A 14,175-nucleotide genomic window follows, 5' to 3' on the forward strand; every position below is an offset into this window, starting at 1 on the left:
TTGCAAGTCGCCTCTGAAGTCATCTTGAGATCGCCTTGCCAAGTCTTGCCGCCCCTGTGTGAACCGGCTCTATCTTGGACCCCTTGGCAGCTCCAGGAAAAAGCTTGAAATACCTATACATGAACCGTATGACCTGCCAAAATATTTCACATAATTAGGAAACGCGTTATCGACCTATGGCAGCTAAAACAGTTCATGCATAGGTATTTTCGCTGTGTATGACACTGTATTGCAAACTGGTTTCTGGATAACTGCTGTTTTATGTAAAATATTCATTCTCATTCCCTACATTTTATAATTTTTTTATTTCATTTTGTTTTCTTATTTAACCTCCCTGGTATGATTATTTTAGAAAAAAGGTGCTGAAAGCGGTACTATTATTTGCAAGTAAATTTGGCGTTTTATACGGTAGGCCTGTAATTCTTAGGAATAACTCACTTAAGGGTCCTTTCACACGGAGCGGACCGTTTCTGTGTCCGCTCCGTGTGTCCGCCAAAGCTCAGCGGGGATCATCCGTCATCCCCGCTGAGCTGTCGGCGGATAGGGCGGTCCCCGCACACAGTGCAGAGACCGCCCTGTCTCTGCTCCGCTATCCCCTATGGGGGATCGGATGCAGACGGACCGTCTGTCCGTCTGCATCCCATCCGTTCCGCCGGACGGAAGAAAAATAGGGTTTCTTCCATTCGCAAAAGCAGATCCCGACGGACGCGGATGGTCGCGGACGTTAGCGGATGCTCCATCCGCTAACGGACGCGATCCCATAGGGATTCATTACAAGTCCGTAAACGGACTTGTAATGAACGGACGAGCGGAGCGGACATCTGAAAGGGGCCTAAATCTGACCAAACAAGAGTCTAGTAGGCATCCCGGGTATGAATTTTTTTTAAAAACAAAATTATAAATTATAATATAATAAATAATTATAACAAATAATAATATAATTATAATAAAAATTATTCAATAATGTAATCAACTCAAAATCACTGATATTTGCTCAGTTGCAGAATTGTCGCTGTCATTACTTTTATTTTTTATGATGAATTTCCCCACAAATCGCTATCGCACAATTCTGCAAGTGATTATAATTTATTATCGCTGTTTTCTAGCTTCTCTAAAACCATTTTTGATATAAAGGGACACTTTTGGTTGCTATGGACAATCTCCAGTTTCCAGGCAGAAAGAACAGTTTTTATTATATAAAAGTACATGTAGGGCACTGGGCAGACCACTAGGGACAAGGGGGTGTGTATTTTTTACATACAGTACTGTAATCTATAGGATTACAGTATACTGTATGTATTGTGTTTGTTTACCTTTTTGAATTTGGCGCCGTTCTCTGCTCCTGTGCGTCGTAACGTCGCAGGGAACGGAGATCGGCGGCACAGGAGGACACTGTGTGAATAGAGCGAGGTCCCGCTCGGTCACACAGCGCGGTGGCATCGCTGGATCCAGGGACAAGGTAAGTAAACCATGCCTGTGGATGCTGCGAGGCAAGCCCGAGTCTGAGGCCCCATACACACGAGAGGATTTATTCGCGAATACGGTCCAGCGGACCGTTTCCGCGGATAAATCCTCTCGAGGATTTGTGCGGATTTCCATGCGATGGAGTGTACTCACCATCGCATTGAAATCCGCGCCGAAATCCTCTGGCGATGACGTGTCACGCCGTTGCCGCGATTATGACGTGCGCGACGCTGTCATAAAAGGAATTCCACGCATGCGTCGAATCATTACGACGCATGCGGGGGATCCCTTCGGACGGATGGATCCGGTGAGTCTATACAGACCAGCGGATCCATCCGTTGGGATGGATTCCAGCGGATAGATTTGTTTAGCATGTCAGCAAATCTTTATCTGCTGGAAATCCATCCCAGGGGAGAAATATTCGCGGAAACAGATCCGCTGGAGTGTACACACCATAGGATCTATCCGCTGAAACCCATTCGCTGGGATTTTTCAGCGGATGGATTCTATCGTGTGTATGGGGCCTGACTCGGGGTTATCGATCGTAGCCAAAAAATCTCACCCCGAGTCAGACTCTGGAATACCGCCAGGGGGGTTAATAAGATCTTCACAAAGTAGTAGCCCATACACTTACGGTCATCCATGTATCTTTGGATTTTCTGGTGAATCATGTGACAAATTTGAGCTTAGCAAAGCAAATAAATCACAAGGAGCTCATTGACATTTATGTATATCCTTTTCTGCTAGGGATGCCTTCTGGGGAGGCAATAAAGTGAATGGAGTGTATGGAGGGGCCTGGACAAGGCATGCAACATTCCCTGCTATAAGATGAGGGGCAACACAAATCAAATGCTTCATTAGGCTTTTTTGTATTCTGAGCCATTCGACTCAACTCACATTTTTATAGCCTGGCGGGTGGTGGGAAAGGGGAGGGGGATTGGGGCACTGTCTGTTTTTATCATTTGTTTTATGAGGCCTTAGACACAGGGAAATAAAAGTTTTAAAGCCTAATTAATTTATAGAAATAGATATTAAGTCAGATAGACTTTGCACTAAGAACTTTCATTTTCATATTCTTCTCTCTATGTTTCTGGTAATGCAGTTATACTGTGTGGCCAAAATATGACTGTCATCCTGCAGGCAACAGAGTACTACAGAACACAAAAGACCTGGTCAAGCATGCCCCATTATTTTTCAGAATGGGTGTGGTTGTTACTCAGCTCTGACAGCATAGAGCACTGCAGTGGGAGGGCAGAAAGTGTATTTATCCAAAGAGTAAAAGGTCATTTGACCTTTCCATGACCAGAGGTCATGTAGGTCTAGATGTCCAGACCACATTTAGCAGTTCCAGTGTGTCAGTTAATTTGATCATATCTCTATAAACAGAGCTTTTTTTTTCTCAAAAAATAGGTGCAGGAACTCAACCACTACCCCATTCAAATTTCACAAACAGTAGAAGGGTCTTAAAGGGGCATTAAATACCAGGATTGCATTACATACATAGGCCCGGATTCACGTAGCACTTACGCCGACGTATCTCGAGATACGCAGCGTAAGTGTAAATGTACGCCGTCGTATCTATGCGCCGTGCCCACAGAACTGGATACGCCTGAAAATAGGTTTCATCTGACCGACGTAACTTTCCTACGCCGGCGTATCGTGGGCGCATATTTACGCTGGCCGCCTCATTGCAAATATGCAAATGAGGGAGATACGTCGATTCACGAACGTAGTTGCGCCCGGCGCATAATATACGCGGTTTGCGTAAGGCTTACGTCCGGCGTAAAGTTATCCCCCATCTATGAGGCGCAAATCATGCAAAGGTATGGACCAGGGAACAGCCACCTATTTTAAGTTGTTTACATAGTAGTACGTGAATAGGGCTGGGCTTAGTTTACGTTCACGTCGTAGGCAGCGATTCGACGTATCTTAGGGAGTAGTTTCAATGTGATTCTGAGCATGCGCACTGGGATATATCCATGGGACGGCGCATGCGCCGTACTTTATTCGTATCTTGATGGTGCTCGGCCCATCATTTACATGGGGTCACGCCTCATTAGCATGGCTCACTCCCACTTCCTCCAATGTTGGCTTACGCCGAGGAAGCCCAGCGTATCTTTAACAGCGAGGGGGAGCAAGTGCTTTGTGAATACTGTGCTCGCCGCTCTGCGCTGCGTCGGCGTAGCGTATATTTGATACGCTACGCCGGCATAATTATGCGCCAAGGTATGTGAATCCGGGCCATAGTGTAGAGTTCAGGAGGTTACACACAGAGCACAGAGTTCAGGGGGTTACACACAGAGTGCAGAGCTGTCACTTGTAAACATAGAAACCAGACTTCTGTGTTTAGAAGTGATTGTGGTGAGCAGGCACCAAAGGGTCTGAGCCAGAGGTGGTGGAACTGAGTTCCCCCAAGTTCCCCCTGAAAAAAAGCCCTGTCTATAAATAATATTCCTACCTTAAAGCGGGGGTTCACCCTATTAAAAAAAAAAAGTGAGTACGGGGATAAAAAATGTAAGACCGGCATACTGTAGCTCGTGCTACGATGCCGAATGTAATGCTAGAATGATGTTAAGGAGGGTGAACCACCGCTTTAAGTGTAAGTTCACCTTTACAGAAAATCTGTAAGGTGAACTTACACTGGACCCCCTCCTAATCACACCTGGTCCCTGAGGCCAGCAATCTCCCACACTAACACATCGTAAAGCCGCTTTACCGGTCTGGGAATTTGAAATCCCTGCTGCTTTCTCTCTTCTCCAGCGCTGACAGGACAGGCTACGTGGGTTCTGATTGGTCTGTGCTGCCCATGTGAGGGCACAGGGAGGGGTATTGGTGAGCAGATAAAAGCTTGCAGCAGAGAGAAGGGGAGAGACCAGCTTTTAGTTGCTGGAGGAAGAGTTCTGTAATTGTCATCCCCCTCCCTGTGTGGCCCCCCTGTGTGCTCAGGCCCCCTACAAGAGGACCAGTGGTCCCCCCTGACTGCAGAAATCGGTGACAGCTCACTCTCAAGGCTTCCATGACGCATAGCAGAACATAGATACTTGCCAGTGTAAATTTCAGGCTGTTCTAATTGCACACATCAATGTACCCTTAAGCCTCGTACACACGCACGGTTTTCTTGGCAAGAAAACTGCTGGCAGAGCTTTCTTGCAGAGTAAACCGTGCGTGTGTACGAGGCTTTGAGGTTTCTCGTCAAGAAAACTGCCCAGAATCTCGACAAGAAAAATAGAGAATCTGCTCTCTATTTTCTCTACGTGATTCTCGGCAGTGTTTTCCTGCCGAGAAACCAGAGCATGTGTATACTTACCCCCCAATGGAAACCCGCGCACGCTCGAAATGACTTTGACGCATGTTCGGTAGCTTCCAAGGAATAGGTAGGGTGAAACAATGTGGTAGCGACGGCATCGAATGTGACGAGCGCATGTCGATGATGTCACCACCACCATTCAAAAGAACGGCGGTTCTTTTGAATGGAGTGTCTGTATACTCGGCCGGCAAGAGAATCTTGCCTCGTCAGGAAAAACAACATTTTTTTCCTGACAAGATTATGGGCTGTGTGTAATTGTCTTGGTAAAGACTTGTGGATTAATACTGAAATAGACTGTTTTAGCTAAGCAAGAAAAGGGGCAGATGTGATTTGACATAGCATGCAGACTACATGGGAAAAAGGATGGTTAAAAACAAACTGCAAACAAACATCTGACGAAGAATTTGGATTTTTTTTTTTAAGGAAATTGGGGCAAGTGGGATAATCTATCAAAATGCAGAAGAAATTGGACTAAAATATGAATGTGTCACCAAAAACATAAAGGTACATAGAAGCTGGACGATCATTATTTATGCTTACAATGTAATGCCACCCTAGCCAATCCCATCTATCTCACCAATATTCACATTCATTTTGGGCCAGATTCCCATAGAATCCGCGGCGGCGTAGCGTAAGCCATTTACACTACGCCGCCGCAACTTACTGGAGCAAGTGCCTTATTCTCAAAGCACTTGCTCCGTAATTTGCGGCGGCGTAGTGTAAATGGCCCGGCGTAAGGCATCGTAATTCAAAGGGGGCGGCTTGTATTTAAATTAAGCGCGCCCCCGCGCCGATCGAACTGAGCATGCGCCGGCCGTAAAAATAGCCCAGTGCGCATGCTCCAACTCACGTCGGAAAACGTCAATGAAGCCGACGTGAGCGTCATTTCCGCAAATCCCTATTCGCGAACGACTTAGGAAAACGACATAAACATTTTTAATTTTGTTGCGGGAACGACGGCCATACTTAACATTGGCTGCGCCTCATAGAAGCAGGGGTAACTATACGCCGGGAAAACCCTTACGTAAACGGCGTAAAGTGACTGCGTCGGGGCCGCGTACATTCGTGAATTGGCGTATCTTGCTGATTTACATATTCTCGCCGTAAATCAGGGAGATCGCCCCCCGCGGCCATTTTAAAAATGCAGTTAAGATCCGACGGTGTAACACAGTTACACCTGTCGGATCTTAGGCATATCTATGCGTAACTGATTCTATGAATCAGTCGCATAGATACGACCGACGCAACTCTGAGATACGACGGTGTATCAGGAGATACACCGTCGTATCTCTATGTGAATCTGGCCCTTTATGTTTTAGCTTAGATGAGTTATTTTAGCATGGATCTATACAAATCTGGCAACGGTTCAGCCGCTGTGAGGCCTCGTACACACGACCGTTTTCCTCAACAAAATCCATCGAGAAAAATGCTGGCAGAGCTTTTTTGCCGAGGAAAACGGTCGTGTGTATGTTTTTAGTCGAGAAAACTGTTGTGGATCTCGACGAGAAAAAAAGAGAACAAGTTCTCTTTTTCCTCGTCGGGAGTCTCAATTTCCTCGTCGTGTTCCTCGTCGGGCTGGTTTACGACGAGAAACACGTTCGTGTGTATGCTTAGAAACCCGCGCATGCTCAGAATAAAGTATGAGACGGGAGCGCACCTTCGATAAAAGTAGCGTTCATAATGGAGATGGCACATTCGTCACGCTGTAACAGACTGAAAAGCGCGAATCGTCTCTTACCAAACTTTTACTTAACACGCAGTAACATGAGATTAGCAAAAGCAGCCCCAAGGGTGGCGCCAGTGGAATCAAACTTCCCCTTTATAGTGCCGTCGTACGTGTTGTACGTTAGCACGTTTGAGAACGACGAGATTTTTTCTTGACAGTGTGTACGCAAAGAAAGCTTGACAACATTCTCGACAAGCCTAACAAGGAACTCGCCGAGGAAAATGATGTTTCTTTTATGACGAGTTTCTCGGTTGTGTGTACGAGGCCTGAGATCTTTTGCTCTGAAGTAGCAAAGTTTGATCAGGTCAAGCAGAGCAGAAAAGAGACTGAAAACAAGTATGGTCATGACTGCCATCTAGTGGAAATTTGTCACACTGTCTAAAATATTTCATTACTGGAATACTGTACTGACTCCTTTTACAGTAGTCAATGGCACATACCGGTATGTGTCCTATACATATCAACACCACAGTAAAAAAAAATGACACCTATTTTTATAGGTAATTTGTATGCTTAGATATAAGAAAGGGCAGCACCAGCAGATGCACATTAAGGTGTTGCTAAACACACTGCAGTGCTAGTTTTATTCCTCCTTCCTTTAAACTTCATATAACTTTACACTTTATGTAATTCTATGCTGTACATAGTGATGCGTTATAGCATGCCAGAACACACTGCACAAAATTGCAACATGCTCTATTGTTTTTTCCAGCGCACATCAAAGGAGCATTTTATTTTTTATTTTCCCCAAAGTTCAGCTTTTAAAGCTGAACTCCAGGACTTAAAGCGGGAGTTCACCCGAAATTTTTTTTTTAAGATTAGATTGATGCTCATTTTGTCTAGGGGAATCGGGTAGTTTTTTTAAAATCGAAGCAGTACTTACCGTTTTAGAGAGCGATCTTCTCCGCCGCTTCCGGGTATGGTGTTTGGGACTGGGCGTTCCTATTTGATTGACAGGCTTCCGACAGGCTTCCGACGGTCGCATCCATCGCGTCACGAGTAGCCGAAAGAAGCCGAACGTCGGTGCGGCTCTATACGGCGCCTGCGCACCGACGTTCGGCTACTTTCGGAAAATCGTGACGCAATGTATGCGACCGTCGGAAGCCTGTCAGAAGCCTGTCAATCAAATAGGAACGCCCAGTCCCACAGCCCATACCCGGAAGCGGCGGAGAAGATTGCTCTCTAAAACGGTAAGTACTGCTTCGATTTTAAAAAACTACCCGATTCCCCTTGACAAAATGAGCATCAATCTAATCTTAAAAATTAACTTTTCGGGTGAACCTCCACTTTAACCATTTGTAAAACTTACGCTGGACCAGCTTGATGACATATCAATTTACATGTGTCACATCTAGAATGCTGGGGATGCTGAAATGCACTGTAATAGTCTGTGCAGTCAGTGCTATCCTGAAGCCACTTGGCACTTGAATACAGAACACAGGGAGTCGCTCGCTCCCATACCACCACCATTCAGTAAAGCTCTTGCATTGTCTTCAGTGAATACAAGGTGTCCTCTTATTAGACAAGGTGGTAAATGTGACATCATCCACCCCTCCTTTCTGCCTTGTTCAATCAAAGAATGCCTTGTATTGATTGAAAAAAAATACAGAGGTATGGGAGCATGTCAACCTGAGCTCAGGGCTGTCTTAATGAGAGGGCACACCTGGGCACTGCCCAGGGGCCCCAGCAGCATGTGGGGCCCCGGCACTTTCCCCAAAGCAGGACCTTGAGCCCACGCTGCCCCGAAATTGGGGGCCCCATGATGGTACTGAGAGTGATAGAGGGGACAGTCTGCCTCCTACCTTCTTGATGTCTGTTTACCTGAACTGTCATCATTGTAGGGGCCCCAGAGCATTACTTTGCCCAGGGGCCCATGATGCTATTAAAGGGGGAGTTCACCCGGAAAAAAAAATTTTAACATTAGATTGATGCTCATTTTGTCAAGGGGAATCGGGTAGTTTTTTTTAAAATCGAAGCCGTACTTACCGTTTTAGAGAGCGATCTTCTCCGCCGCTTCCGGGTATGGTCTTCGGGACTGGGCGTTCCTATTTGATTGACAGGCTTCCGACAGTCGCATACATCGCGTCACAAGTAGCCGAAAGAAGCCGACCGTCGGTGCGGCTCTATACTGCGCCTGCGCACCAACGTTCAGCTACTTTCGGAAAATCGTGACGCGATGGATGCGACCCTCGGAAGCCTGACGGAAGCCTGTCAATCAAATAGGAACGCCCAGTCCCGCAGCCCATACCCGGAAGCGGCGGAGAAGATCGCTCTCTAAAACGGTAAGTACTGCTTCGATTTAAAAAAAAAAGGAGCACCCAGAACAGGCCAGCCCTGATGGTATGTAACAGACTACTACAATGCTTACAGTGACTACTACAGTGCATTTCTGCATATTCAGTATTCCAGAAATGACACAAAGATAATTGTATGCAACCAAGCTGGCATAATGCAAATTTAAAAAACGGATTGTTCAAGGAGCTTTAAGGGAAGTGAAAAAATAACCAATTAACTGTCAGGATCACCAGGCAATAAAACTTTTGTAGGAGGGCCCAGAAAAACAAAAACTTCTGCATCAACACTGATACATCAATTATGTATTTTTGCCCATAGTTCCAATCTAAATAAATTTAACAGGGCAGATGGATGTGCAACATTACCTAAAAAACTGTAAGGTAATTTCCTGAGAGATGTCTCCTTAACCACTTTAGCCCCCATGACGTACTGGTACATCGTGGGAATTTGAGTGGTTATACCTTGTCAAGCAATACTCTTAGGATATCCCCTATCCATCAAGGGGAGGGGCCAGAAGATAAATGATCTTACGAAAAAAAAATAATAAAAAAGAGGAAAGCAAAATCTCAATAAAAATTGTTGAATGGAAGTTTTCGGAAGCTCATTTATCTTCTGGCCCCTCCTCTTCATGTACTTTATATCACTGGCCCCATATCCCGATAGTATTGCTTGATAAAGGAGCGTGGCTGCTACAACACTGGCAGCGCGCATGCTTAGAAACGCGTCACACTCCGGTGGCGTCATTTTTCCATGCCGCCCAGCCATCTGCACACCAAGCCATGCTTTGGGACCATTCACCCTACGGCCGTCCTTTCCATTAGCAGTGACCAGTGATGATTACATGCTAAGCAGCTGAGCGGCGGAACCTGTCGGCTTACCGATGACATCCCTCGGGATATCCTATTACACAAATGTGCCTTTTATATTTCACAAACGTGAGTTGTCATTTGTATGGTTTTAAATAAATTGCTTTTACTCCTACACTAAGAGGCGCCTCTCCCCTTTGTTTTACTTTCTACCGACACCGTCCACTGCCCTACTGACTCGTACCATCCACTGTCCTACAAACATCAATCACTGCCCTACTGACAATGTCCACTGCCCTACTGATTTGTACCATCCACTGTCCTACTAACACCAAAACCACTGCCCCACTGACACCGTCCACTGCTCCACTGACACCGTCCACTGCCCTACTGACTCATACCATCCACTGTCCTACAAACATCAATCACTGCCCTACTGACACTGTCCACTGCCCTACTGACTCATACCATCCACTGTCCTACAAACATCACTCACTGCCTTACTGACAATGTCCACTGCCCTCCTGACTCATACCATCCACTGTTCTACTAACACCAAAACCACTGCCCCACTGCCACCGTCCACTGCTCCACCGACACCGTCCACTGCCCTACTGACTCATACCATCCACTGTCCTACGAACATCAATCACTGCCCTACTGACACTGTCCACTGCCCTCCTGACTCATACCATCCACTGTCCTACTAACATCAATCACTGCCCTACTGACAACGTCCACTGCCCTACTGATTTGTACCATCCACTGTCCTACTAACACCAAAACCACTGCCCCACTGACACTGTCCACTGCTCCACCGACACCGTCCACTGCCCTACTGACTCATACCATCCACTGTCCTACGAACATCAATCACTGCCCTACTGACACTGTCCACTGCCCTACTGACTCATACTATCCACTGTCCTACTAACACCAAACCACTGCCCCACCGACATTGTCCACTGCTCTACTGACTCATACCATCCAATGTCCTACTAACACCAAACCACTGCCCCACCGACACCATCCACTGTCCCACCGACACCGTCCACTGCTCCACCGACACGATCCACTGCCCTACTGACTCATACCATCCACTGTCCTACCAACATCAATCACTGCCCTACTGACAACGTCCACTGCCCTACTGATTTGTACCATCCACTGTTCTACTAACATCAAACCACTGCCCCACCAACACCTTCCACTGTCCAACTAACACCAAACCACTGCATCACTGACACTGTCCACTGCTCCACCGACACTGTCCACTGCTCCACCGACACTGTCCACTGCTCCACCGACACTGTCCACTGCTCCACCGACACTGTCCATTACTCCACCGACACAGTCCACCAACAATGTCCATGTTTTAATACATTTTAAAATGTTTGTTTATATTTATTCATAAGAGCCCATTCACACTGGAATGCAGTGTGGGAGAGCCGCGTTCCTGTGCGGCTTCCCACACTGCATTCCAATCGCACTGCAATTGCGATCTGCTGCGGAGGTCAGTTAATACAATACCATGTGATGCAGTTGAGGTGCATTTGCTGTTTCAGCTCATTCAAAATAATTGAGCCTAAAATCACTCTGCGGAGAACTGCATGTGAATCGCACAGCAACCACACAGCGTTCCTGTACAATTCCCATGCAGTTCATAGTGTGAATGGGCCCTTAGTGTGAGTGAGTGTGTGCGTGTGTTATATACACACACATGTGTATAAGCTTTGGGGTGCACACCCTAATGCAATAAGCAGTGCACACTTATTGCCTAATTGCTTCCAGTATGTGTATGTATGCAAATGAGATAGGGGGCTTTAGAATACGAGCGCTTTGAGGGCAGAGACTGGTGGCAGTCTCCATCCAATATGTAAAATGCTGTGTAAACTGCATGTAAATACCTGTAATAAATAAACACGTTGGCCCGGATTCACGTAGCACTTACGCCGACGTATCTCGAGATACGCCGCGTAAGTGTAACTATGCGCCGTCGTATCTGTGCGCCGTGCCCACAGAACTAGATACGCCTGAAAATAGGCTTCTTCCGACCGACGTAACTTTCCTACGCCGGCGTATCGTGGGCGCATATTTACGCTGGCCGCCTCATTGCACATATGCAAATGAGGGATATACGCCGATTCACAAATGTAGTTGCGCCCGGCGCATCATATACGCGGTTTGCGTAAGTCGTACGTCCGTCGTAAAGTTATTCCCCATATAGGAGGCACAACTCATGCAAAGGTATGGACCAGGGAACAGCCGTCGTATTTTACGTCGTTTACGTAGTAGTATGTGAATAGGGCTGGGCGTAGGTTACGTTCACGTCGTAGGCAGTGATTCTACGTATCTTAGCGAGTAGTTTCGACGTGATTCTGCGCATGCGCACTGGGTTGCGTCCACGGGACGGCACATGCGCCGTACGTTATTCGTATCTTTATGACGCTCAGTACATCATTTACATGGGGTCACGCCTCATTAGCATGGCTCACACCCACTGACACTTACGACGAGTTACGCCGAGGGAACCCAGCGTAGATTAGGGAGCAAGTGAATACTGTGCTCGCTGCTCTGCGCTACGTCGGCGTAGCGTATATTCAATACGCTACACCGGAATAACTATGCGCCAATGTATGTGAATCCGGGCCCTTGTTGTTTTCTTTGATGCAATATGCTAATATAGATTTCTACAGCTAAATTTTTTTCATTTTTTTTTTTATTTTTCCAAAGGAAGAAGACTCACTTCAGCTCGAAGAGAAGATTAAGTGGGGGGACAGTTTTGTTATTGTGTACTCGGTGACAGACCGGTGCAGCTTTGATGAAGTCATGAGATTATGTTTTCTCATCAACCACACCCACTCAGCCAATAAAAAAGGAGCAACAGAGCACCCACCTATCGTAATAGTAGGCAACAAGAAAGATCTGCAGTTTGATCGTATGGTGTCTACGGACGATGGTGAAAAACTCTCCAAGGCATTGAAGCACCCTTATTTTGAAATTTCCACCAGAGACAGCTATGAAGAAACCACCATGGTCTTCAATACACTCTATTGTGAGATGCAGAGGCAAGGATGTCTCTCCCCAGCAACCTTCAAGAAAAGAAATGCATCAAAGTTAATGGAGAAGATTCCAAAAATTTACGCCAATTCTACTTTAATTGCAAATGGTAGAAGTTTGAGTTTTAACTCATTTCGAGAATTTATTCCAGAGTGAAAAAAAAAAAGAGAACATGGGCCAGTTCTGTGTTCCTTTACCAGTATGCCAGCCCTTAGTGATGAAAGATGTCCTCACTAGTGTGGTGTATAGGTTAGAAGAGAATTTGGTTACAAACTTTCAGTTGACCTTAAGTTTGCCACAGGTCGTACTAAAACCTTTTTGCTGAATAATTTGGCAAAAAGCTTTAGACCTTAGGATGACTGAACACCAAAAATGAACTGCTGAGAACGAGATGGCCAATGAAGACAGTTTTGGTTGGTTTATAAGTCGATGAACATCCTTGCTCAATAAACCAAGTTATAGAATGATTTTGGAGCATGATGCCAATCGTATCTCCTCCCCGCACATCTAAACCCACTGGATACAAAACACAGCTTTTATTATTAATTATTAGGACTTGTTCACACAGCTGACAACGGTGACTGAATCCTCGTACACACAAGGGGAAAATGCCATGAGAGCTTTTGGCCGGGAAAACCGCCCGTGTGTATGCTCCATCGCAGTTTTCCCGACAGGCACCTCTGCGTGGTGACGTCACTGTGTAGCCTCCCAGACGCGTTTCGTCATTCACAGGACATTCTCAACGGGATTCCCAGCGGTTTTTAACCCGGCAGTTTTCCTATAGGAAACACTGCGATGAAGCATACGCATGGCTGGGATTCCCGACCAAAGCTCTCATGGCAGTTTTCCTGTCGGGAAACTCGGTCCTGTGTAGGGGGAAAAAGTTACAGAGCAGGTTCTCGGTTTTGTCCTCGGGTTTGCCGGCGGTAAAAAGTCGGGAAACCTGTACGTGTGTACGAGGCTTGACAGTTTTACACATTGGATAAACACCAGTCACCAGTAGGGCAAACAGAAATCAATTGTTTTCTATGTGCCTCCTTCAATCTGCAGTGCAGCCTAGCGGTGCAGTGAAGTAAACTGCAGTAAAATGCGGACATGTAGCATTTTTTTTTCTTTGCAGAGACATCAAGAAGTTCACTTAAAAAAAATAAAAAATAAAAAACACAAAAAAGTAAACGGCATTACAGGGTATTACACTGCCCCCTCAAAAAGCGTAAAAGAGAAAGCTGCCTTTATACTAAAACGGAGCATTTAGCATGCAGGCACTGTGAAAAGGCTCTTGTTTTTTTTTTCCTTTTTTGTAAATATCAGCCTTTATTTGCACTGGTTTTAATCCCATAGTGCTAGCTGCGTGGCATTAACTCCTGTTGGTGTATCTCCAATATACCATAATAGTGGATAATAAAAGCTATGCTTTATATCCAGTGGATTTAGATGTACAGGGATTATAATGTGCATCATATCTTATACAGATTAACAATTTTACAGTCTCATAAAGTGATATAGGTTTCGGACTG

At 45.8% G+C, this 14,175-nt stretch overlaps 1 protein-coding gene across 1 annotated transcript in view; it reads left to right on the top strand.

The window, feature by feature from the left end:
• Nucleotides 1-13,256, top strand: part of LOC120917232 (ras-related and estrogen-regulated growth inhibitor-like) — a 91,059-nt gene extending 77,803 nt beyond the window's left edge. Inside the window, exon 4 of the mRNA XM_040328370.1 lies at nucleotides 12,332-13,256. Coding sequence (XP_040184304.1) covers nucleotides 12,332-12,814 — 483 coding nt within the window. The 3' untranslated portion in view covers nucleotides 12,815-13,256. The remainder of the gene's footprint in view (nucleotides 1-12,331) is intronic.
• Nucleotides 13,257-14,175: the final 919 nt, after the last annotated feature.

Source organism: Rana temporaria, chromosome 11 (assembly GCF_905171775.1).
Source record: "Rana temporaria chromosome 11, aRanTem1.1, whole genome shotgun sequence".
Classification (NCBI taxonomy): Eukaryota; Metazoa; Chordata; class Amphibia; order Anura; family Ranidae; genus Rana; species Rana temporaria.